Below are 25,905 nucleotides of genomic sequence, written 5' to 3'. Positions count from 1 at the left end.
AACACTTTCTCACTGAAGGAGTTCAGTTATAGATTGATGCAAAAAAGTGACATTCGTTTAACTTACAGATATTTCAGATTTTCAAGGTCTTCAAATGCCCCACTAGGTATTCTTTTGATTTGATTGTTGTTTAGAAGCCTACAAAAAGAAACAAACAGTCATTTATTTTAACATAAAGGAACAGCTGGGGGGGGGGGGGGGGGGGGGGGAGGGAAAGGTGTAATAGCAGCTATAATATGGTATTAAAAGGAAAACTCTTGTTAAGAAAATCTGGTTTCTCCCCTAACAGTAACTGTTAGAAGAAAAGTGATGTGCTAACAGCTGTTCAGTCACTGACTTGCAGGAGAAAACTCCCAAAAAACCAGACATGAATCAATCCATCTAGAACATGAAATAATATGGCTTTTAGTAGGCATCTGAGATGGAGATGGGAGGGGGGAAATAAAAATCTTTTTCTCATGTCCACACATCAGTTTGAAACTGATAAAACCAATAGTAACAAAGATTTGTCATTGGCAGGTGCATTACAGTGACTTGGCCCAGGTGCTTCTTAGCAATACTCTGTGTACTGGACCCTTTGCATTACAAAGGAACACAAGTATCAGTAGTCACAGGATTGCACCCATCCCTCCTGCAGTGGTTTTAAGAAGAGGATCCAAACTTGATGAATCCTGTCTTTATTTGGGACTTGTGGATCTCAGAGCAATGATTTGAAACTTCAGCTTAGATATATAATACATTCACAGCTGAGTATCAACTGCAAACAGAGGTATGATCAAAGGTGACTTGAAGCAGGGACTGTTAGTAAAACGTCCTGAGAGCACAGGTTTAGACAACATTTTTTGGGAGAAAATCTTATCATTTCTTCTGTTGTGAACATACAATACACATTTTGTGTTTTGTGCTTGCAGGATACACAGATAACAGTGTTCCAAAGCTCACTGATATTACTATATTGCAGCTCTGTAAGAACAGAACCACTTGGCTTATGCCAGTCTTGGAGAGCACACTAGAACAAGACACTTCAAAACATTAGAGCTTGTCCAATATTTTGTAACTCCAACATATTTACACACCTGAGCCTGTGACTAGCTCTGTAGTCATCACTCCATGATCAATTATGTGGTATTTTACTATAGTCATTTAGCACAATTTGGGAAAAACTAAAATACAGTGAAGGGCTGTATTTCTCATACCTCCAATGAAAAGATGTTAATAAAAATCAGCATATGAATAATTTCCTTTTTGATGTCAACAGACATCCACTTGATTTGCTTTCGAATACTAAACCCCACTTCCCTCACCTGTGTAAATACTACAGCTGAAATTTGTGAGACTGCTTACCTGTGATGAGTGAGCAAGTCTGGCACATGAACAAATTACCCATACCAAATCAAAAGGGAAAAGGGCCTTAGAGCAGCAAAAGAACTCACAGTGTGTTCAGGTTTTTAAGCCGCCTAAACTCTCCAGGCTGGATTTCTTTAATCCTATTAAATCTTAGGTCTCTGTAAAAGAAAGAAAGAACTGTGTTACAAAAAAAATAAATAAATAATAATAGTTGTATTTTGTCATTTAAAAAAACCCAAACTAAGTACAGGTCTTTTGTGACCACCTCTGTCCATGCACCACAGGTTCTGACCAAACAAAACAGTTTGACATGTTTAAGCAAAGGATTGGCCCAATTTAGCCTCAGCAGGCAATACAGAAGGCTGTACTTTAAGTTGAACCTGTGGTCATGAAGTGAAGCAACTTGTAGCGGGCTGCACTTCACTAAATTGAAGTGTCTCCATATTTTAAAAGCTGCTTGTAAATAATGCAGTAAAGAAAAATACTTGGAAATAAACAGATACAGAAAAACTACATCCCATAAAAGCTCAGCAGGAAAAGGGACAGCTTTCTAGACTTCTAAGCTGCTTCACTCTTCTTTTGAGTAAGGATACTTAAGTACTTGATGTCGTCCTGCTTTCAGAATCTGTACATCTAGCTGCCTGAAGCTGTTATTTAGTTTAACTTTCTCTGAGATTTTTGTAAGTTTTTTTTAACCATCTTCCACTTCCTGTTAGATCTACAGAGCTTAATGAGAGCTTCACCAAGGAGAATTAATCCAGTTTCTCAAGTAAGGTTCTACAGAGTGAGCAGTGCCAGGGAGCAAGGTGAGAGCAGCACAGGAAAGTGGGGAAATGCCACAGCAGTGCCAGTCTTATACCTCTGTGCTGCTGAAATAAGGCAGCAGCACATCTCACCTATGCCCACATTCTGTCTTCCCCTGGCTCCAAATTCAAAGAGGCAGAGATGTGGTGCTGAGGAATGTGTTTAGCCCCAGACTTGGTATAGCTAGGTCACTTTGAGTAATATAGCTATAGCAGTATAGCTTCAAGTCACTGATGTTAAAGGTCTTTTCCAGCCAAAATGATTCTGTTATAATTCTGAAAGACTCTGATCACACCTACTGCACTGTCCTTCCATTAATTGCTTTAAGAAAGCAGGACATCAACATGTCACAACTTCAATCTTCGCACCAAAACCAGTCCCAATTAAAATGTAAGTATGCACTGTGCTTTAACAGGTAATGCTTTATCAAGAAATCTCTCTGCAGTTGGTGTGTAGTCAAAGGAACTACAGAAAAGCAGACAAAAAGTCAGCTGCTTGCTAATCCCCTATAACCTGACTGGCGGAGGATGTACATAATGGGGGGACATAGTTGCCTGAAGTCCTTTGAAAAGAGCATACGTAAGCATCATTCTTCACAAATCAGGGCTTATTCAGCTTTGGAATGATGGCTCTAGAAGGACTGTTTTCTACATAAGTGGTTTAGGATGTTCATTGTAAGGAAAGGATTAGACATGTGGTTCTGCTTGCATTACAGTCCACCAAAATATCTGATCTGTGACTGAAATAAACGAGGGATGCAAACTGCTATCCCTTACTTAGATGTGTTGTTAAAATGCCTACAGACATGCAGGGCAGCCCCCTTACTCCACCCACAGCTGGACTGATGATTTCCAGATTTAGTAGCAAAAATTGGAGCTTTTTCCAGATTATCTGGAAGTTTATTGTGTTTCAAGGGAGCATTTTAACTTTAGTTACAATGATCAAAAGTGCAAAAACTGATGAATGGCATACCGAAAAGTGCCTGGTTTTTCAGAAGCCTTGAAATACCCTTAGCAATATTTAGCTCCTGAAACAACATGGGACTTCTCAAGTTTTGAAGTTCCAGGGATAGACAGAATGCAGAATGTCTGTTTAGATATGAAAGAATATGCATTCATTCATTCATATGAAAAGCAAGCCTATTCCCTACAGTGAAGAAAACCTACTAAACATGTAACTGTTATGAATGCAATGAAGAAGCCAATCCTCTTGAGTCAGCATCAAAAAGAGCACCATTTGATGTGTCAGATCCATTCTGCAGTAGCTCCCTAGGAGAACTAGGGATTAGCAACATAATTACTGTAGTTTATACTATTTTAATATCCCTGCATGCAGTGATATCTTATCCCAGCTCCTGACACTATTGCCCTTCCCACATGAAGTTTCTAAGACTACATAATACATCATGTTTCAAACCCTACCCATTCGTTTTCATTCTGCATAAAGATATTTGATGTGGGGCACAATAAAACACAGCAGCCAATTTTTCTCTGCATTTGGTATGTGTAAGCAAAATACATTGTTGCCATCATCACCTTGTATGAAACATAAAGATTAAGTATATATTTATTTTTAACAAAATAACATTACATTTACATTAAAGTTGAAGAAAAGAAAATGTTGAACAAACTGAAAGATTACATTCTTTGGGTACATTCCTTCAAAGAAGAGCTCATTCTCCAAGAGAAGAGCCCCTTCTGTTAACTCTTTTCATTCATTTTCGAGCATGACATCACCCAAAATATAGAATAAGGCAGATGGCAAAGGGGGTCCAAGATAAAGAATGCACAACATCCTTTTTTTTCCTTTTAGCTAAATTAATTCTACTTCATGAGGTATTTCTCGTACAGAGAAGATAAAGGTTTTTAATCTGTAACCACTACAGACTTCTCAGGAAGAAATTCTGTTGTAATTTCCTGATGCAAGAGGGTAATGAGACAAGTGGATACAGGAAATGGAATATACATTGCATACATTAGTTTAAGGGGTTTGATACAGGCCATTCACATAAACAAACCAGAGAATTATGGTTCAGAGAAAATGTCTGTAAACAAAGTGTTCTACTGGGGGAAAAAGAATAAACAAAGAGCAGCTGTTACACTGAAAGGCTGTAGGAAGTAGAGTTGGGCAGAAATCTACCGTAAGGTATTAAATATTAAACCTTGAAGGTAATAAATAGGGTTTAAAATATTTTAGTTCAAGGTTGGTAGAATATAAAACATAAGCTCATGAAGTTCACAGATGTTGGCAAATTTGGAGTGGATGCAACTATGTTGGAAGATGTCTGAGATTACAAACAAGCCTCAAGTAACAAATCCCTGAAGAGTGGCAATAATTACCAGAAGAGCGATGAGACAGGGAAGAATGAGACAGCCACCAGTTCTGTCATAGCCAATTAACGTTTCAGTAGGTGTAGGGGAAAAACCATCATGCTAAAAGCCTTAGTCACCACTGCCATACCGCTGCAGAAAAGAAAATATTCCATGCTAAGCAAAAGCACCATTCCTCAGGCTTGGAATGTCATCATCTCCAGCTTAGGAGAACATTTCAGAGGACAAGAGAAGAGCTCAAAGTGTGAGCCTAACAGCAATTGGAGTGCAAGGAGAGTGAACGGCAGGAATGAGGACTGTGTTAGAGTGGAAAATGAGTAAGGGTAGCTCAAGGAGTCCATTTGATACAGATCTTCAAAGGCATTGTGTGTAGTAGACACACTGTGTACTTAATCACCGTGATGATGTCTCTTATCTCTTTGTTTTTTTCCCCAGGTTAGTTCCTGCCCAGCCATGCTGCCACATGACTTCTGATTCACAAAAGCCTCTTCCCTGCCCAGTTGTTTCTCTTTTGCTTTTCTCTGTGTTCTTCATTTTGCTCTTACAAGCTGACAGCTCCCTGGCTGTATGTGGTGCTTGGGGCACAGTAACCTTTACTTCCACTGACAGACCACAGTGCATCAAAAGCTTGAAACAGTAGATTGAGGTGGTCCACCCCAGTTGCTGATTGCCATTTTACCCTTCCCAATATCCAAATAAAAAATGAAACAAGCAATTAAAGTTATGTAAGCATCTATGATGGTGGCATGTAATTTCAGGGCACTGTAATAGCATTTGCCTAATATTTCAAACCTAAGTGTCAATTATTCAGTTCTCCAAACAAAAATCCAGGACACCTAACTCTTAATTCATGTTGTCTCCTTTGTTATGTGGGTCACAGCAAAAATGTTGCTCATGAAGATTATACCTAGACAACGTATTAATACTTTCAGGAAGCAGTGTGCTACAGCTTCTTTTCCGGTAGTGAATGGTCTTAGCTTGCAGTCCTATTCCTAAACATCTCCAGAAAAATCACAGAACAGTGGAGGTTGTAAGGGACCTCTGAAGATCATCGAGTCCATCCCCTGCTAGAACAGGGTCACCTAGATCAGGTTGCACAGGAATGTGTCCGTGCAGATTTGGAATCTCTCCAGAGAAGAGACTCCACAACCTCTCTGGGCAGCCTGCTCCTGTGCTCCAGCACTCTCCAAGTTTTTCTTTATGTTCAAGCGAAATTTCCCGTGTTCTAGTTTGTGTCTGCTGACCCTCTGCCCGGCCTCACAAAACACTTTGCTATGAGTGGTACCTCTGAGCTCTCAAAAATAGCCACATGTGCGTACATAAGTAAACAAACTAGGAGTTATTACAATGAAAATGAACTGTGTTTTCTACACAAAGCCCTAACATTTGTCTGTCAGTTTGCAAAACCATTGTAAGTGTCAAGGGTTTCCACTTTTTTCTCCTTTTTGCAGCCCTCTATGCAATAACAATCTAAGTTACAAAAACACACTGCGGCCCTACAGACTGTCACTGAAACTAAGCCCATCGCTTTAAAGCATTGTGTCTTGAAAAGCACGAAGAACAACAGGGCAGATTTCTAGTCAAACCCATACTCTTCAGATTATTTTCCTGACCCCATGTCATCTTCACTGTGCTAATTCATGGAACACTACCAGCGGTGCCAGACTGCCTGGGCTAAGAACGTGCCAGAGAGCATGCTGACAATTTAGCAACTGGATGCTCCTGAGAGTCACATTCCAGCATATGGGAACAGTCAGGGTTCCACAGCACCACAAACAGCCATCAATTAGGATACATGCCAAGTAGTACACAGCAAAGGGGTTGCACATACAGAGTGGCTCAGGAAATCATTGTGCCCCTGTACTCAGCACTGGTTAGGCTACACCTTGAGTACTGGGTCCAGTTCTGGGCCCCTCAATTTAAGAAGGACATTGAGACTCTTGAGGCTCAAAGGACACCTTCTCACTCTCTACAGCTCCCTGAAAAGAGAGTGGACTCTTCTCCCGAGTAATAAGTGATAAGATGAAACAGCCTGAAGTTGCACCAGGGGAGGCTCCCCAAGGAGGTGGTTGAATCCCCATCCCTGAAGGTGTTTAAAAGACAGAGATGTGTTTCTGAGGGACATGGTTTAGCACCAGACTTGATAAACTTAACAGAATGGTTGGATTTGATGATCTTGAAGGTGTTTTCCAACTAAAATGATTCCATAATTCTACTGTCATTGGTATCTTAAATACTGAAAGGTTCTGAAATGCTAAGTGTGGATCATAAAAATACAACCCGGTGCCCAACTCCCTGCCTTAAAGGTAGAAGCATTTAAAAGATCCAGTAAAACTATGCAAAGCTAACACTCTTCTTCTGTATGTGACTATAAATGCTACAGTAACATCGACTTTTAAACTACCGTCTGACTAATTAAAGGAGGAGGGGCTTTGGTTTGGTAAGAATCAGCAGGAATTAGGAAAACTTGAAAAAAGCCCACAACTTTCAAAGGGTGGAGATCTCCTTGTTCTAACTTTGTGATCCTGAGAGATGTAAGAAGTCTGGCAGGTGAGTATGTGGAAAGCAGGGCCCTCTTACTCATCTTATTTATCCATAAGGCTAGCTACGAAATGCTGATTGGCCACAGAACAGAAAACCAACAATTCCTTCAGCTACCTGACATGTGCTAAACCTGGACAAAAGCAGCAATTAATCTAATTGTCCTTTGAAAGGAAGAGGATGAGTCTTATTAGATAAATACTATTTCGTAGCTCTATTAGATTTCATAGGTTAAATTAATAATCTAAATTAAAGAGTACTCTCTCCATCAGTTCTTTATTTATCTCTCTTCAGATGTTTTTATAAGGTGGGAATTGTCATCACTGGATCACTTTGCCATTGGCAAATTCAGGAGAACAAAATAAGAGTAAAATGCTCTTTTTTTTTCCCTAACCATTGAAGATTAATTACTACTCAGCAGAACCAACCTATGCCATAAATGCCAAAGTGCTATGTTTCTCAGCATGGGACAAAAGATGTGCTGATGCCAGCAAGACAACATTGCCCATGTCTACTTTATTCTTATGCTTTTTTCATTCAAGGTCATCCCAGCAGGAAATGAAAAACAGCCATCAGCATAGTAAAAACATTCAAACAGAGCAGAGCATGAAAATTGCACAAAAGAGGTTATAGAATCAAGTCTGTGCAGTAACTGGATGATGTCAATGGCACTTTAATGCTACTTTAACTACAACCTTCTGAAAAAAGAAAAAGTGTCACTTTGGTGAACAAACAAAGAGAAGGTCACCACTTTAAACAAATAAAACCAAACCCCACTTTCAGCTAGAGATTACTTAAAAGAAATCCCCACTGTCAGCAGGCAACACTTTCTGGAGTATCAGAGGAACCAAGGCTTTATTTTCACATGCCTGTTTTTAAGTTCTAGCCCTGTGCTTATTTTAGAAACACTATTACATCACTCTTTATTTTTGGTAAATAATTTTCTGGATTAGTTCTTCCCTAGCCTAATTACTAGAGACAATGTAACTTTTTTCCCCAACCTACATTGAGAGTTTTATTATCTGTATAGCTGCACAAAGCACATAAAACAAAGCCACTGCATTTCTAAAGAAGAAATTAAAACACCATTCTGACATTGTGAGTATCCCAGTCGATAGTATACAGCATGCCATCAGTTTATTAACAAAAGTAAACGGCAGGATCACAAAAGTATTGAGATCTGTAGAACAGGATGCAAAACACTTGGCAATAATCATCTTAATCACTAACCCATGCTTACCAAAGCCTAAAATATTAAATATGGATGATCTATCAACTATCCAATTAAAATAACATCTGGTTCACACAAACATGTACATTTGTTGAAGGGACTTCAAGTTTATAAATCTTAAAAGATGTATTTATCAGGTGCAGCCCTGGTGAATGGAAAGCTTACAACGCAGCCTGTTCCAAGAGCTAAGGATTTGTTTCAGCTAACAATTGTTTTGCCATTAGCGTTGAAAGGGAAACATTTAAGAGTGAACTCGATGCGAAGCATGACAGTATTGTCTCACTAAGTCTGTAGATCCCTCTGCTGCCTTTGAGGCCAATTTTTCCAACCAGCTATGCAGTGCCATTAGCAGGATTCAAATGGGATTTGCTGGTTCAAAGTTTTAGGCATCTAGGATTAATTGTCAAGAATTATACATGGAAATTTTACTCTGCCATGAGTGTGGCTCTTTGTTTCATCCACCTGCAGAAATCTTCCAAAACCCAGCCACTACAGAAATAGTCTATTTTGAAGTGATAAGGCTTATTTTATAATTGCTTCTAATTCTCATGCTATCTTAAAATAAAGTATACATATACAAAAAGAGAGAGAGAGAGAGATAGACATGGATATCCAACACCACTCCTAAACCAGAACCAAGATCCACACCCAAAAATCCTTCTTGTAACAGGATAGGTAGAATCCCAAGAGATTTATTGCTATTTCTGCATTCTGACCCAATGACAAGAAAGGTGAAAACTACCTTTACATGTCTCAGGGGAGGTCTGTTTCTAAAAGCATGCAATGAAAAGATTGTTGACAGTACAGTCATATGATTGTTTCTGGATTATTTTTGACAGAAAAATCCTTTGGAAAGGGTTCCTTTCTTGTCCTTCATTTGTACCATGCCAAATAAAGTAAGCCACATAAGCTATGCACAAATATATGATGGTTAAGCCCTTGGGTTGAGCAAATCTCTTTTTGGTTTCTCTCTCAACATTATTTGTTTCAACTACACTTTTCAGCAACAACAACAAAACAAAACAGCCACAAACAAACAACACCCAAACAAACCCAAAAACTTCCTCCTCTCTAGTAGTCTAAAGAAGACCCCCAAAAGGGAAGCTGACTAGCTTATGGCATACCATGAACCACTGAAATGTAGTAGAAGTTTTGTTTCATTTTATAGTTAATAGTTGTGTGAGTAACCACTGTGAAACACCCCAGAGAAATGCTGCTTTTACACTGTAGTCATAAATCAGTCTTTTTTCTCACTGTGTCTACCATTTTGCAAAATAGGCAATGTTTTGGAACCTCTCTGTCTCACAGGGATGCTTAAGTCTAAACTCTACATCCATGAAACACTGATATTCTCGGAGGAACAAACTGAAAGCCAGAAAGAAATGTTACCATTCCCCTGACGTCCCACACAGGACAAAGCCCACAACAGCAGAGCAGTTCCCATTCTAAGGCAATTATTGCTGCCCAAGCAGAATCATCCCTTTGAGAAAATAAAAATTGTGATTAAAAACCAAAAAAAAGTCATAACTTGCTTATCATCCTAGTAGTTAACTATATTTACTACGAAAAATGGGACAGTCCCACCCTGCTCCCAGCTTAAGTGTGTTTATCTTCAGTTTCTGCTGAAGTAAATAGTGATAACAAGGAGTAGCATTGACCATTTGTCTTAAAACAGGCCCAAAGGAGTTAAGCACTGAAGTTCATACCTTAATTTTTTTGGCAGTTCGTAAAAAAACCTTCCAAAATGTTAATAAATCAAAACTGAGTGGGCAGAAAAATACTCTCAGAGTTCTGTGTAATTTTTCAACATTATTCTGTCAGGAAAATGCACTCAGGTTCAGTGCCAGCAAATGAGCATGAATATTCATCAGAGAAAATATACACTGACACAGAAGAGTCACCTGCATTTTACAACAGTGCCAGAGGCCAACTTGCTTCTTAAGCCTCCTTTACATTTAGAGGCTTTTCTTTCCTCAGGGCAGAAAGCCTCATTGACGCTGTGCATCCGAGCTTGCAGTGTATTTACTATACCAATAAATCAATCCAGCATCTACAATGCCAATGACCTAAGTAAGAATGCCCATTTTGTCTCCTTCAGTTTAAAAACAAGTCTTGCAGTACAAGATCAACACCAAGCCAAAGGATGTGGAAAACTGAAGGAATTACTGCATCTAAAAATAACATCTAAATTTGACTCAAATGCCTTTATTCATTGCAAATCTATGCGTCACTTTTCCCCCTCTAATAGGCTGATCTTATCGGAACGTATTTCCAACTGCTCTGCACTTCCCAGTTGTTTCCAATACAGAGATTGTCTTACTATGTCCAAAGAGACTCAAAGGTGGTGTTAGAATTGATCTGGGTATTTGTTCTTATAGAATGTCAAGCACATTTTGCTGTTAACATGGAAAGCACTACTCTCCCACACGAAGAAATGCAAGCAGAAGTGCAGGTTCTCTATCACTTGGCTGCAGACAAGCTTCCTGGCTTCAGACAAAGCCAGGGCTCTTCCTTCTACTTTATGGAAAATCCCAGGTCACCCCACTGAAAGGACTGAAGCTCTTGAAATCCTGTTTTATACTTCCTGAGGTTAACAACTGGCTGCCAGAGCAGATAAATTCGCTATTTTCTTGCTCTGCCTCCAGCTCCTCCATCTCCTGGCAAAGCAAACTCAGAACAAGCGCTGGGAGTGATGGGGCTGCGTTAGAACTCCTCCAGTATTTATCTCCTCATTCCTCATCAGTGCAGACAGCCTCAGCAGAGCCATCTGTGAGTTCTTGTCTCTTGGGAGGAGAGAAGCTTTTTTCTGCCTACAACTAGCAATGAAAATGGCTCCTAGAAAAAGACATTCACCTTCAAAGTACTCAACTGAATGACTTTAAGTAGAGGGAATCTCAGGGAAAAACAGTATAAACAGTAACCTCCAAAAAAAGAAGTTTACTACCTGTAGTCAAAACTTTTACATTTCTTAGCTTCAATAATCAGATACATCTACTAATGACTTTTCAGCTTTGAGTAACAGATTGTTAGAATGTTTCTTCTACCCAGAAATACATATTTACATGTCGTGGAAATGTGTAACTACTAGTACTCTGCTTGGCTAAGAACACTGCCATAGCACTCTCCCACAGACGGTATGCACCACATTCTGAAAATTAATCTTCTTGGACCCACAGCTAAATTATGATTGCTCCAGGACTGGTCAGAAGTATAAACACACCCTCTGACCCAGAGGCATACAAGTGCCAATGTATGGCTGGGATTCCCGTAAATCCTTAAGACATACTTAAGTAGAATTAAAGAGGCTGAGGAGTGCGCGCCACAAATTGAGCACTTAATTCTTAAGTGCATAAACCTCTATGAGTAAAGCTTCCCCAGGCATCAGATGTTAGACTACTACAGTACTGCGATGACTGAAATCTCTCCTGAGAGATTATACGCTTGGCTCTGGTCTCTGGAGGGAAAAATTCTTCCCAAGTTCAAACTGTAAGGCTAAAGATAAGGCCAAGCTGAACAGATATTTTATTTCACATTCAACCAAATTTTGTTAGTACACAGTTAAAAGGGGCAGACTTATGGAATGAAAGAGACACTGAGAGAAAAGAAATCAAAATTTAAAGGCATTCACCAAGTTTTTTTAAAGTCCTAATGCTGTTGGAAATTTCTTAAATGTGGGCGCAGAACTCAGAAAGATTTTCACTCCTAAGTGTCTACCAGAGCGTTCAATTGTCTCCAAAATTCAAAGTTTAAGAAAATAAAACTAATTATTTCCACTCTAGTCATCATCTTGTTTCAAAAGCTTTTGCTTGTTTATTCTGTCCAGCAGACTGGCTCCTGAAACAAAAAATTAAATATTCCTTCAGAGAAATAAGGATATTGGCAAAGCAAAGTCAACCTGCAAGAGCCAGTAAGTAAACGATAGATATTTTAACATTTCAGAATCCTATAAAGGCAAATTCTACTTTAGCTAGGCTGTGTTTACTAGTATAGACCAGTAGTGAGAGACATGTTTTGCTGATCTTCAGGAAAATAGTTTAGGAAGGTAGCTAATGGCTGAAAAAAACCCAAACCAAAACACCAACAACCAACCAGAATACAAATTCTGTCGTAAACAACATCTGACAAGCAAGGCAGGTACATGCTCTGTGCTAATGCTACTGCAAACCAATTCCTCATGGATCTCTGCAGAAAAGAGGTACATGAGAAGCAATGAAACACTGTTACCTGAAGCATCTGAGTTGCATGGATATTACTAGTTTCATATATATTTTGGGAATTCAAAATTATACCAACACTGAAAAGACAAAACTAGTTTGAATTCAGCTTGATATTGTTGAGTGGTAAGTGCCAAACCACAACTAGGTCTTACTCTGGCTTTAATGAACAAGGGATGATAAACACGTGCCACAGAGTTACAGGACTGACCTACATAACATACCTGGGTGGGAGGGCGGTACACAAATTATTTACCTACCTCTTATCTCTGTTCTCATTGAAAAATGGAAAACTTCTCCTGTATTATCTAAAGTCTTTGGCATGCCACAAATTTCACCAAAAGATAGTTGTCTTACATCCATGGATGGACAGAACTCTTTTATACAGATATGACTGCTCTAAGGATCGACACTGAATGCTGCTTGATATTCTTTTCTTATAAAGCTTGCTTTCTGCCGCTTAACATCACTTTGCCAAACTGCTCGGTTGGAAATCTCAATGAACACTGTGTCCCAGCACATTTTTACAGCTTAGACAGCATTTCTTCCGTTGCCACTATCTTTATGCAATTTTTCACACACAAGATGTATCCTAAATGTATAAGGAAAGAACATGAAGCCAACACATTACAAAACTTCCCAGAAAATGCTCACATCATAACGGGAGGATCAGATTTTCTGGCTAAGTTTTCCAAACTGTCATTCAGTGACTCAACAAAGATGGTTTTGGTATGGACTCAAATTTTAGAAATTGCATGTGACCTAGCTTATCCAGAAGAAGAAGAAGAGCAGGAGTAAAGTAAGTAAAGGAAGTAAAGTCCAGGAGATGTTTCTAGACTAAGAAAGGTCCTTACAGCCCTTTGATAATTTCCTGGTAGCAATTATTTACACTCCTGGCAGCTATGCCTCCAATCCGCATGCAAAGCATGCTTCATGCACACAAAGTGAACATTTTAATTGACTGACTTCAGCTGATTCTACCCCCTGCATAGGTGTTACTACACTTACTTAAGCTTTGCCCAGACCAATAAAATTAAATCAGAAAGTTAATGACTTGAATCTGACCAGAGCAAACCACTCACTCACAGACTCAAATTGCTCTCACTGGCTCTTGCAGCCCTGAGCAGCTCTGCAGCTCTTCCTGTCCTAGGAAAGTCTATCCTTTCTCTGGTACTTTAAAACAACTGCCTGGACCTTTTTTTATTGGAGACTGGGAATGCTACCCACTCAATTCAAGGATCTGAATGTTGATGATTTTTTTAAAAACACCTTTAAATACTCCCACCTCTCAGATATCTAAATCAGTTACTAACCCAAAGAGTGACAAAATAGTCCTTAAAATGCATCCTGCTTTGTCAGGCAGCTTCCCAGCAGCAAATCACAGTGTATTTCTAGTATGTCAGACTATGTCACTGCTGCTCCAGCTTTTTGCACTATCTCGGCAGACAATGCAATGTGGCATGCATTTGTATTTATTCTGAGTTTTGAATGGCTCCTTAGAGTTATCTGTGCATCAGACCACACTCTGCCCCACACATATTCCAACATCCTCATCCACCACTAAAATATTATAAGCCTTTAATTTCTATACACTTTAAAGATCTGAATATTGGTGACAGATTTCATCTGATCATCATGAAAATTATCTGATTATCATGGTAAATAGATTACCATGAATTTTATCTGATTATCATGACAATCAGTCGTTAAATAGAAGCCACAATGAGGTATCAAAGTGAGATTTTTATATCAAAGTAAAACCATGTAAAACCAAAATGTTTGCCATGTGTAGACATGGTGGGCCTTAGAGGCTGCAAGCCTCAGAATTCAACTCTTTTGAGAAGGCTGTACTGAATTTCATGCAGCCCCCGCTCTGCTGACAGAAGATAACTCCAAGCAAGCACTAAGTTTCTTATTCTGTATTTTTAATCTTATGAAGGTAGTGGGCAGTCATATGACTAATAAAAGGCTATTAAATCAATCAGCCTGGCTAACACAATGCAAGGAACTCGACACTCAGCATCCTGCTTAGCAAAAGCAGTCGTCAGTTAAGGTAACACTATGTACCAACTCATATTCTTCTCTTTTTGTAATTCAGGCAGGCAGTAAGCAGACTGTTGTAATAAGTGATTTAAGGGGAAAGAATGCTGAAAGAAAATGTTTCTCAAAGATCTGGGGAGTGGCATCTGGAAAGAGAATAAAAGATGTGAAAGCCTGAACAACAAGAGAGCACCAAGAGAAAAAAGAGCAACATCACAGTCCTAAAAACTAATTTTGAAGTTAAATATGTATGTTCATAATTTTTATTAGTCAAGTATCAGAACAACCCTCAAATCATAACACTACATTGCACCAAACTTCAGAGTTCTGAATCTACAAACTTTCCCAGTGTTCAAGAAAGCATGCCAAGCACTGCACTATCTGTCCAATGTCCTCATCTTAAACAGAAAGACATGAAAACTGAAAGCTCACCGTGGCCTCTCTCATGAGTATTTCCCAACAAGTTTGAGAATCTTTGTCATTTGCAGTAATCAAACATTCATTCAGTTTTCTTTTTACAAGAATCACTTAACTCTCATTAGCAACAGTAACAACTCCATACCAAAAAAGAAATCAAATTTGGCAGTCTGATAAGCAAAGGAAGGAAAAGGAAATATTTGAGTCACTCCATTCCAGCTCGGCTAGCTCTTTGGATTGTCTTGAAACCCTGCCCATGTTTTCAAAAATAAGGACTGTAAAGTTATTTTTATTTTGGTGGTTTTTTCATCAAATCCAAATGGAACAAATGATAAAGACAATTTGGCTCAGTGACTTCCATTTTACTGTGTATATATGCGCACACACACAGAGTATGTATTGCATGTGTGTGTATATCTATCTAAACACAGACATACACACAAGTATTTAAAATATTAACCTTTTCTTGTACATAAACATCTCTAGAAAGACAAGCAACTATAAATATTTAGCTTGGGTGATACAGATTTTAAATGTCAGCTTTATACATGGACCTTTTCGGTTAAGTGAAGCCTTAGCCTATAAGGCGGTAAACACTTCAGCTGGCTGGAAAGAGACACTGCAAATGCCCAAGCCAAGAAAGAATCAGAAGCTTGGGGACTGCTCACGTATACAAAGCATAAGCTACCATTCATGAGATGAGATCTTGAGTGCCCAAAATATTAACTCCTAAAGTAACACATGAAGTCAGGAAAAGTTCTTTAAATACATTACAATAAGCATTTCATGTCCCTGAAATGTCAACCCAAAAAGAAAGAACTGAAAAAAATGCCATCTGGAGAGGCACATCAAGATGGGTGAAAGTCTACAATTTGTTTTTTCAATTGTTCAAAACACCTTTGTGGCCTGAAAACATCCATCTAGCATTTTCATTTCACCCATCAGACACAGTCGACTGTTTCTGACGCAAGTGTACCTATCGTGCATTTCTCTTCTCATTTTGTTATTTGTGGAATAGTTGTCTGTGAGTTTTTTCACACTATGATAGCCATGGCAGTTTCTTCTACTGTATTCTGGCATTTTCTTTCCACAGCTTCCTTCTGTCTCGACCCCAAGCTCTTATTTACTGGCTATACTTCCTCCCTTTTTTCCCCTGCTGCTTTTTTCCCAATCTTTTAATTTAAATGGAGTTTACTTATAAACCAATGGATAGTCACCCCTGGGCAACCTAATGTTTATTTGAAACCTAAATGCCCAAGTTTTCCATTGGTTAATGACATCCCCATCTCATCTCCTAATAAGCACAGACCTTACCTGGAAAATAAATCACTAAGAGCTCCTCAGAAAAACTGAGGAGGATGGAAAATTTATTAGTCATGTTTTTCTCTTCAGCATGTGTTTACCACGATGTTAGATGAGACATCACCCCTCTCCTTGTGCCACACATCCAGAACCTTCTGATGATGCAAGGGATAGGCACCTCCCTGTTACTTTTTCACCAACCTTCTTTGGGAATTAGAAGAGAAAGAATACATTTACTCACGTCCAAGTATCCATTTATTAATCTTTCCAGTGAGTAATCCTGTGTTTGTCTCTGCTACTCAAAAGGCTCTTACTCAGGGTCCTTCATGTCCCTAAATTCTGCACAGTCATGATGAAAACTGATATAACTTGTCACTTCTGCTGTTGTTTGGGAAAAATGAGTACCAGCAGAGGCACTGAAGGTGTTAGCAGAATCAGGAAGACAGAAAAAGGTTTGAAACTGTGACTTTGAACTGGGGACCTAGACAGCAATACCAAGCGATCCACTGATTTGTGGCTTTCTAAAATGTTTCAGTAGAACAAACCAAAAAATACTCTGCTGACCACAGTTCAAATTCTCAAAGCTTTGGGAACTGGAAGACAATCTTTTTGAAACAGCTAGCAAGCAAATATCCTACACAGACCAGATGAGCATATAAAGAGACCCAGATGAGCATATAAAGAGACGTTGATAGTAAATGGCAAATGTTCATCGTGGTGGAAGGTCACTAACACTTTCACAGACAGCTGTGATGGGTTCTTCACTGTTCAATTTATTCATAAGGGGAAGACTGATGACAAACAGAACAAGTTTTGCTTATGATATTGATTTATTTTTAACAAAGTCTGACCAGGAAGAACAGCAGAATGACCTGTCAACAACCACAAATGGCCATCAAAGTGTAGATCTAATGCATATTAACATAAACTAACACAGATGGCAAAAATAACCAAACTCTACAAGTAAAATGGTGGGCCTAGAACTGATCATTTCTACTTATGGACAAAACTTTGAGCTATCTGTGCTAAGCTCATGAAAGCAACAGTTCAAGAGAAGGAAATATGACCTTGAGAATACTTAGGATAGGAAGAGGTGATCCTAATGCTCCCAAATAAATCCCCAACTGGCCCACACACCAGATCTGCCCATCTCAATACTGGGGGAAGTTGTGTAATTATCTCACCTCAAAACACACTAGAGTGGGGAAGGAGTAATTCAGATGATGAGAGGTTAAAATTATCAATCTTTCAATGAGGAGACTCCTTAACTTTCAAAAGATAGGAATGGGGATTAAAGATGATAAATTTGTGGCTGTTATCAAGATGATGAAAAGGAATCAAGTATTCACTGTCCCTTCCCACAGGAGACATGGGGAAGGGTCATCAAGTGAAGTTAGGAAGTTAGCAACTTTCAGGCTTCAAGCAAACGAAGAGAGCAATTTACACCATGCAGTTTGTGTAGTACTCCCCATCATCACAAATTGACAGTGCAAGACGTGAGGAGGAGGTTCTTCACCATGAGAGTGGTGAAGCCCTGGAATGTGTTGTCCAGGGAGGTGGTCGAGGCCCCGTCCCTGGGGGTGTTTAAGAGCAGGCTGGATGAGGCTCTGGCCAGCCTGATCTAGTGTGGGGTGTCCCTGCCCATGGCAGGGGGGTTGGAACTGGATGATCCTTGTGGTCCCTTCCAACCCTGAATGAAACTATGAAAACTATAAGACCTGAATTAGTTGAAAAGAAGAGGTTAAACAATTTGTGGAGGAAAAATCCATTAAGATTTAGATATCATATGGAAATAATCATTAGCTCAGAAAACCCTTAAACTGTAAGTTAGTATAGGGATGAACAGCTATATGTTGCTTTATGCTGTCAAGTTGTTTACAAACTGCTCTTTCAGTCACCCTCAAAGAACAGATATTAGGTCAAACGGATCTTAGGTTTTACTCACTGCAGACATCCTTCATAAATAAATACATATTTAGCATTTCAACACTCAAATGTTAAGTATTTACAGATCACTAATACAGATAGCAAAGAAAAAACAAGCAACCCCCCCCCCCAAAAAAAAAACCCAACAACCCAGACATTGTGTATTTATTAACTGCAACATCAGACAATATATTCCTCTGGTGACAGTGTGTAAAATATACAGCAAGATACTTGCAGGAAACAATGAGTACAGTTTTGCTCCACATGTTTTGCCATTCCTCAAGAAATAATGTTATGAGGCTTAACTTACTGCTGAGATGACAAAAATACTTTCCCACTAGTAGGTCTAGTGATTTGAAACAGAGATTCATTTGGGCCTTCTGCTGCATCTCTCAGAAGATTTGGCTAACATCTCCCAGTAAATGCCATACAGTGTACCAACGCTGTGCCCTTCTGCCCCTTACTAACAGCCAAGCACATTGTGCAAGCTCTACAAATGTCTCTTTAATACATTCATGCCTTGGTCCTGGCTCCTTCCATGAGCAGCAGACAGACTGCCTGGGAATGGTATTAGCAGGATTCACATCCTACACACACTGCATGAGTGATTTTCTAGGGAGGTTTGGTATCTTTCGCAGTATCCATTTAATTTGTTAGTACTCAGAGAATGCTCCTCCTTAATGGAGGAGAAACAGTCTCATGTACCAAGAATTAACATACTTTCAGTTACTTTCTGCATTGTGCATAACTCCTTAGCTCATTTTTTCCTAGTTCCTTTCTGCTGAAAATACCACAAAAACTAAGCTGTTGTTTAGACAAATAAATATCAACATTTGCATAGGGCTGTTTAAAGTCCTTTTATTGTCAACAGAAATACAAGTCAACACACTCATGCTAGTGAGTGAATAAACTGTCCAAACAGCAGCAGCCTCACTCAGTTGTCTTAACAGTGGTGCCTTCTGTTGATTTAGATGTCCTAAGTTATCTGATACATTTGTTGGAAGCAAGCAGGTATGAAACAACCTCAGTGGGAGAGGCAGCTGGAGGCTAGAAAGCACTTTTTCAAGGGAATTCAAATGGTGCTAGATACCATAGTTACCCAATGAACGAAGTCCTAGGTCTCCTTTGAGATAAGCTGAGCCTTGCTCCAGGCACGATGGGCTGTACTAACCAAATTGCTACTCCCTAGATGGGAAGCTTATACTCCAAACATGGCTACAGTCTCCTGTGCATAGAGACCTAAATGTAGGTGGTTTGATCTCAAATTGAATTCTGGTGATCAAATTTCCATGAAGGAAGACCTAGAATAATTTTTATTGAAATAATCTTATGCTTTCCCCTTGCTTTGTGCAATTGGAGCAAAATATCACTGGCATCTAACAGTCTGCTGCTCAGACATGAGTCTATCAAGATCTGTGTCTGTATTTAGTTACTCCCACATCAAGTAAACCTTCAGCATCTGCTCTTTTGTGAACAGTGAGTACATACAAATCTATGTGTCTTAACTAAAATATTACATTAGTGTCATGTCTCAACGGCCTCTGATATGTAAACTGATGCTCAGCAGTTAAACAGCAGTTTACTCAGTCCAGACAGCACACTACAATCCTGTGCTCTTCACAGTGTCAAGACGAATTTATTTGTTGTCTTAATTGCTTAATCTATTGGAAGCTTTCTCAAAGGGTTTAAAAGATATCATCAAAATGAAAGATCCTGCATTTTTCAGATGAGAATGAGCTGGTGGTTTGCCGACTGATAATGCAGCCCCCACGAGCAGCAGATCTGCAAATAGCATGTATTCTCCTTCTAGGATAGCCCAGAGACTCCTGTGTTGACAGAATTCATACATATCACCCATTTCTGTTCCCTAAATGCCTCTGTTGAGCAGCATAATATTATCACAAACCAAAACAGAAATGCCATTATGTTTCCCTTACCCCTATCTTCTTGGCAATTCATGTACACTCCAAGCAGATGTGATTTGTGGCATTCCATAGTTGGCTCTTTAATTACATTAAGATAAATGCTGCTGAAAAACATCAGTAATGCTTCTTGCTGGCATTGTGAGTGTACATCAGATTCCACAAAAACTCTCATGGAGAGATGAAAAAAATACAGGTATATAAATCACATCATTTTTCTGTCTGGAAAGTCAGCATAGAATTAAACAACTAATGCTTTCCCCTTTCCTCTCAGATGGCCATTTGACAAAGTAGAAATCCATACAAATAAATACACAGCTATGCACAGTAAACCAACCAATCTTTACTTCTTGTGCTTACAACAGAACATTAGTTCCTATCCTTATTCAGTCTTTGAGACTCAACTGCAGTGAAGTCAACTATGATAGCAAACAGCCAAGGCATCCAGACGCTGCCAAGAAAAACTTTGAACAAATGTTAGTACTGGTCTGAGCGTGTCACTAGTCCTGGAGACAGGTCTGGAGTTTGGTCATCCTTAGGCAAGATACAAATAGCAACAGAGTGCATCAATACTCAAACGACCTCTGTCAGAATCACAAACACCATGAATCAGCTTTGCTTGCAGAATACAGACATATCCTAAATAAATGAAAGGCAGGATACAATTCAGGGTAGAGAAGACATCAACAGTCCTGTATCTAGAATTTTACATTCCTCGACTATTTAAACGGTCTAACATAAATATGTTCAGCAATTTCCCTGCATATGTGAGCACTCTATATTTAGGCAGAGATGAAAGGAAACTTCCAGGATCGTACTTAAGGCATGAAGTGGTTTTGCAAACCACTTTGGAGGTGGGTCTCCATTCTTAAGGGAAGTCAGCACAGGATCTGCTGACTGGGATTCTGGCCCTAGCCTTACCAAGAGCCCAGGCAATAATCTCATTTTGAGTGAAACCACGTGCTCATGCAAGGCTGTGTGAACACTTTCGACCCTGACAGAATCCATCCTCCAGAAGACATCTAAGCCACGGATCCCAGCCTTCAGCAGGGAAGGGGAAAGTGCCAGAAAGTGGGGAAAACAGAAGAGAATGAGAAAACGTACAGCCAGAAGTAGCACTGGTAAGGTCAACAGCCAGTAATGTTAGGAACAGTTTTCAAAGACGAGACTGAGATTAGGGGTAGACGCTTTTGATATGTGGGGGAAAACATTTGGCTGCACTGTTGGTCTGGGCCCCACGCTGGTTTAATTCATGTAACAAATTGTGTGTGAGACAAGCAGAGCAAAGTCAACACGGCTTCCAGTACGGGACAGTTTTGAGAAGCCATGCTCAGCAAAGGACAACATTAACTATACACTTACAAACAAGCAAAAACTTAACAGTGATGGTTCTCTACAAAAATACTTTGCTTGGTCAATCTATGTCCTAAGAAAGAAATAAAACAGACAAGAATGTGGAATTTACTGATGCCAGTAAAAACAGACTTAGCTCACCATCAACACACTGCAGGATTTTGCAAGTACATGTTTCCATTGAAATTAATTCATTAATTTTAATTATCTAGCTATCAACACTACTACTAAAGAAAATAAATTTAATAGCCAGGCTCCACAGGAAAGACAAACTGTGAGAGTCAAGCCAGAGATGAAATAATTGCTTCTCATTTTCATGCTTAAAAAAGAAACTGTTCTGGAGTGTAGAAAACCATCTGTGGGTGATGGGCTACCTCCATGAAGCTTAGCATTGCTGTGTAGACCAGCAGGTCTGCATAACAGTAAGGTAAAAATGGGAAGTAAACCACCTAGTAATTCAATGAGTACCACAGGTGTAACAATTATGCTGAAAGTACATCCTGCAGTTAAAGGTAGGCAGTTCATGTAGGTTAAGTATTATGTATAATTGGTACCTTCAAACTACTGATTACTAAATCTATGGTACCATTGTTCTTTGCCCCTGAGATCCCTGTTTCCTGGCTGGTAAAAAAGGGGAATGCCCATTACCAGATGACAAATAAGGCCACCAGCAGGCTTGGAAGAATATTGGTGGTCCAGAGGCTTATTTTGAGAATTACTGTTCTTTGTCAAACTGCAAAAAGGTTTTTAACTACTTCTTCTTTTTTTTTTTTTTTTTTTTTTGTTTTGCTCCTTCTGCTGCAGTGTAGCTTGCACTATACCAGGATGATCAGCCAAATTTGAGCTAGCAGACAATGTGATACAGTAGCGGGGACAGATGAGTATAATGCTGGCATTGTACACACATTCTCCTCTGGCTCACTGCAAGATTACGAATACCCACCAAAAAGGGAGCTCCACCCAGGCCAGTGTTTAATCTAATGCTTTCTGCTGTTTGCAGGCCCTTCTACCTTTAACACAAAGCCAAGAGACTAAGACTTGACTCCATCCTCTAACCAGTTTTTCTTTCTGTCATTTTTCACATTTCATATGATTCACACAACTAGCTCTCTACACAGGTTCCTGTAATCCCATGGCAAAAGGTGTTCTGTAAATGTACTTTGTTTCAAATGTAAGAAACATTAACCACCCACTTCCTGTATTGTTCCCTAAAAGGTTTACAAGTACTGCCGGACTAATCCTATCCTGCCAGAAGGCTGCACTTCTTGCCAGAGAGGGACTCAGTTAATGGTAAATGACTGTACTCTTCACATTAAATAATACTTGGAAGCTGAAGCACACCAGGCGTTAGAGATCCTTTCTGAAAATACCTGACAAAGTCACAAGTCAATTTATTACAGGAGGCCCTGCAAAAATTCCCAGGGCCAAGCTCTGCTCAGCTTCCACGGCTGCATGTGTGTAAGGGAAGGACAGGGCTGGTGCCAAGGGCTGTCGGAGCCCAAGACACATTTAATCGGGTCAGTGGAACAAATCCATTCCTCACAGTAAGCCCTGAAACACAATAGTGTGGGATGCTCATTTAGAACTTCACATTTACGCAGGCAAATAAAGCTGGGAAGATAACTGTTAGCATGAAATCAACATAAATTAAACAAATGTTGATCACAATCAATACTGAATTGTATTACCAACACTATACACTCAAAACAGTGACCAGACCCTACAGAGGAATGGGTGGGCATTCCAACTGACATATTAGTGTCTTAATTTTAGACAAGATGTCATTTAAGGGTCCCTTCTAACCCAACACATTCTATGATTCTAATGAAAAAAATGGACACTAAATATCTAAAGAGCATCAGGAGGATGGAGCCAGGTTCTCCTCAGCCGTGTCCAGTGACAGGGCATGGAGCAATGGACACAAATTGGAACACTGGAGGTTCCACATAAACATAAGGAAAAAGGTTCTTCACTTTGAGGGTGGCAGAGCACTAGAACAGGTTGGTCAGAGATATTGTGGAGTCTCCATTTGTGGAGGCATTCAAAACCCGCCTGGACGCGTCATTTACTCTAAGTGATCCTGCTATAGGAGGGGGTTGGACTAGACGATGTCCCGAGGTCACTTCCAACCACTACAATGATGTGTTTCTGTGAAATAATGCCTACAAGTCTCTGCAGGAACGTGAACCGAGTTCGTTTTCAGTAAACCCAGGGTCTGGGTCCCAGTTGGCTCACACATCCCCACCACGTATGTCTCTGCACTGAACAGAAAGTGCTACACACACATATGCCAGCCGATCCTCCCGCCAACTCCATAAACTTTAAAGCAGGATACTTAAGGAACCGGCAAAATCCTTCAAGGCACGACTAAGCTGGAGACACAACGCCCGCAGGTTGACCAGAATACCCCTATCCAACTGCCCCCCGATACCCAGGGGTACCAGGCAGACCCCGCCCGCCCCCGGCGCTGCCGAAGCGCGCAAGAACGCACCGGGGCACCTGCAACCCCAGGTACTGCCAGCCGGCAGGGACAAGAGCCGGGACCCAAGGGGCAGAAGAGCTGGGCTGCGGGGCGGTGAGCCCAGCCGCGGCGAGCCCTGCCCCGCCAAACCCAGCCGCGGCAGCCCCGGTCCTCCCAGTCACCAGCGGGTGCAACACCCTCCCACCCCTCCCTCGACCGCAGACAAAGGGCTGAGGCTCCACCACTACCCAAAGTGCCTCCCACCCCAGGTACGTTCCCTCCTCCTCTGCCCTCCCTCAGTTCATTCTCCCTGCCCGGCGGGGGCTACTCACAGGATGGTGGTCTGGGGGGACACGGCGGGGACGCTCTCCAGCATCAGATGCATGCACCGCACGGTGGTGCGGAAGCAAAGGCAGCGGCTAGGGCACCACACGCTCCCGCGCTGAGGCGGCGGGGGCTGCGCGGCGGCTGGGCCGAGCCCCTGGCTGCGGAGCAGCAGCAGCAGCAGGAGGCAGAGGCCGGGGGTGGTCCCCGCGTCGCGCTGGGCCATGCTGCGGAGCAGGAGGAGGAAAGGGGATCCGGCAGGTCCGCGCCGCGCCCGCTTCGCTCCCCGGCCGCAGCTGCCGCTCTGGTCGGCAGCGCGGCGATCCCGACCCCGCGGCGCAGGCTGGAGGAGGGGACGGCGATGGGCCCGCCCCAGCCGCGGAGGGCTGGGCCGGGCTGGGCTGGGCCGGGCTGTGCGGCCGGTGCCTCGACGGGGCGTCTCGCAGTCCCCCGGCCCGGGGAGAGCGGTCCTGCTTCAGCGCCAGCCCTCCCAGGCGGCTGCTGCTGCTGCTGCTGCTCTCTCGCCTCCATCCCCGGGAAGGGAAAGGGGTGGAGGGACCCTCTGAGAGGAACGGCCGTGGGCACCTCGGAAGTAGAGGGAATGGAAGGGTAAATAAATGGAAGGGAGAGGAGCTGAGAAGGTAAAATGAAGGGAGAGAAAAAAGAATGGGGAAACAAGAAAGAGGAAATGAAAGGAAGCAAGGGGATGGGAGGAAAAGAGCAAATTGTGGAAAAATATAGGAAAGAGAAAGGGAAGGGGGGAAAGGGAGAGAGGGAGAAAGGGAAAGGAGAACAGAAAGCAAAGAAAGCAAAGCCTTGAATTACATCCAGCTGATAGTTCTCTCTGTGTGTGTATACCAGCAAGGGGCCGTAAAGAAATCACTAGAATGTAACTGTACTTACAAGAGTAATGGTTGTAACCTTAGTTCCTGTGATCTCAACACTTTCTCAGCACTAATCTTGCATGAAAGAACAAAGCTAGCTTACCTTCGAGATTTCTAATGCGTTGTCATTCTTATGTGATGTCGTGTCCAGCCCTCTCCATGCTGTGACTATCCCAGGTGCAAACATTGGAATGTCATTTTTATGATTACAATGGCAGTGATCACAACTAACATATTAAGTGTTAACATATTAAGTCTCTTAAAAACAATGGGTGCCAGCACCCTTCATTCTACCCTAGAAATAAACCATGGCACTTCTGCAGGGTTGCCTGATGCCTTCTTCTTCAAGGAACAAAACAGAGTCCATTCTTGCCTGCCACATAACTACTAGTAATCCTCTGAATTTCACTATAAAAACTTGGTTTAGTGCACATCTAATGACTTTTGGGTTTTTCTTTGCAAACATCTCATGTAGGTAATCAGAGCCTGGAAATGTGCTACAAATGCTGGAAGTCACTTACAAACCCAGAATCAGGATATGCAGAGATGAGTCATTATCTGTGACTGGCTGCAGGAGCACTATTTGACTACGTGTTTCTTGAGCCACTCTCTTCTCTAAAGCAGAACTCCTTGTATCCTAACAAGGAGTTAGCTAACAGAAGCTTAGTAAGGTTTTTTGTTTGTTTTCTCTTGTTCTAAGGAGTCCTGGATCCTTTAAAATTTCCTTCAACCTCCTAGTGAACTGGAGGTAATTTTTTGTCCCGGAAATGCCACTCACATTAGAGCGTCCTGGTGGTTGTAAACCTGTC

The 25,905-nt window shown here is 40.9% G+C and overlaps 1 protein-coding gene across 4 annotated transcripts in view; it reads right to left on the bottom strand.

Moving 5' to 3' along the window:
• Window positions 1–24,455, bottom strand: part of PXDN (peroxidasin) — an 80,329-nt gene extending 55,874 nt beyond the window's left edge. For all 4 annotated transcript variants that reach the window (XR_010989161.1, XM_068153398.1, XM_068153399.1 and 1 more), the window contains exons 1-3: window positions 24,221–24,455; window positions 1,434–1,505; window positions 67–138 (exon numbers count right to left, since the gene is read on the bottom strand). Coding sequence is in view for 3 of the 4 variants with exons in the window: in XM_068153398.1 (XP_068009499.1) it covers window positions 67–138; window positions 1,434–1,505; window positions 24,221–24,438 (362 nt within the window). In the remaining variant the exon portion in view is untranslated. The remainder of the gene's footprint in view (window positions 1–66; window positions 139–1,433; window positions 1,506–24,220) is intronic.
• Window positions 24,456–25,905: the final 1,450 nt, after the last annotated feature.

This window comes from Melanerpes formicivorus, unplaced genomic scaffold (assembly GCF_026170545.1).
Source record: "Melanerpes formicivorus ecotype bairdi unplaced genomic scaffold, bMelFor1.0.p_v2 SCAF_25, whole genome shotgun sequence".
Lineage (NCBI taxonomy): Eukaryota > Metazoa > Chordata > Aves > Piciformes > Picidae > Melanerpes > Melanerpes formicivorus.
The sequence above is the reverse complement of the archived record's forward strand: the minus strand, read 5'-3'. Positions and strand labels throughout refer to the sequence as shown.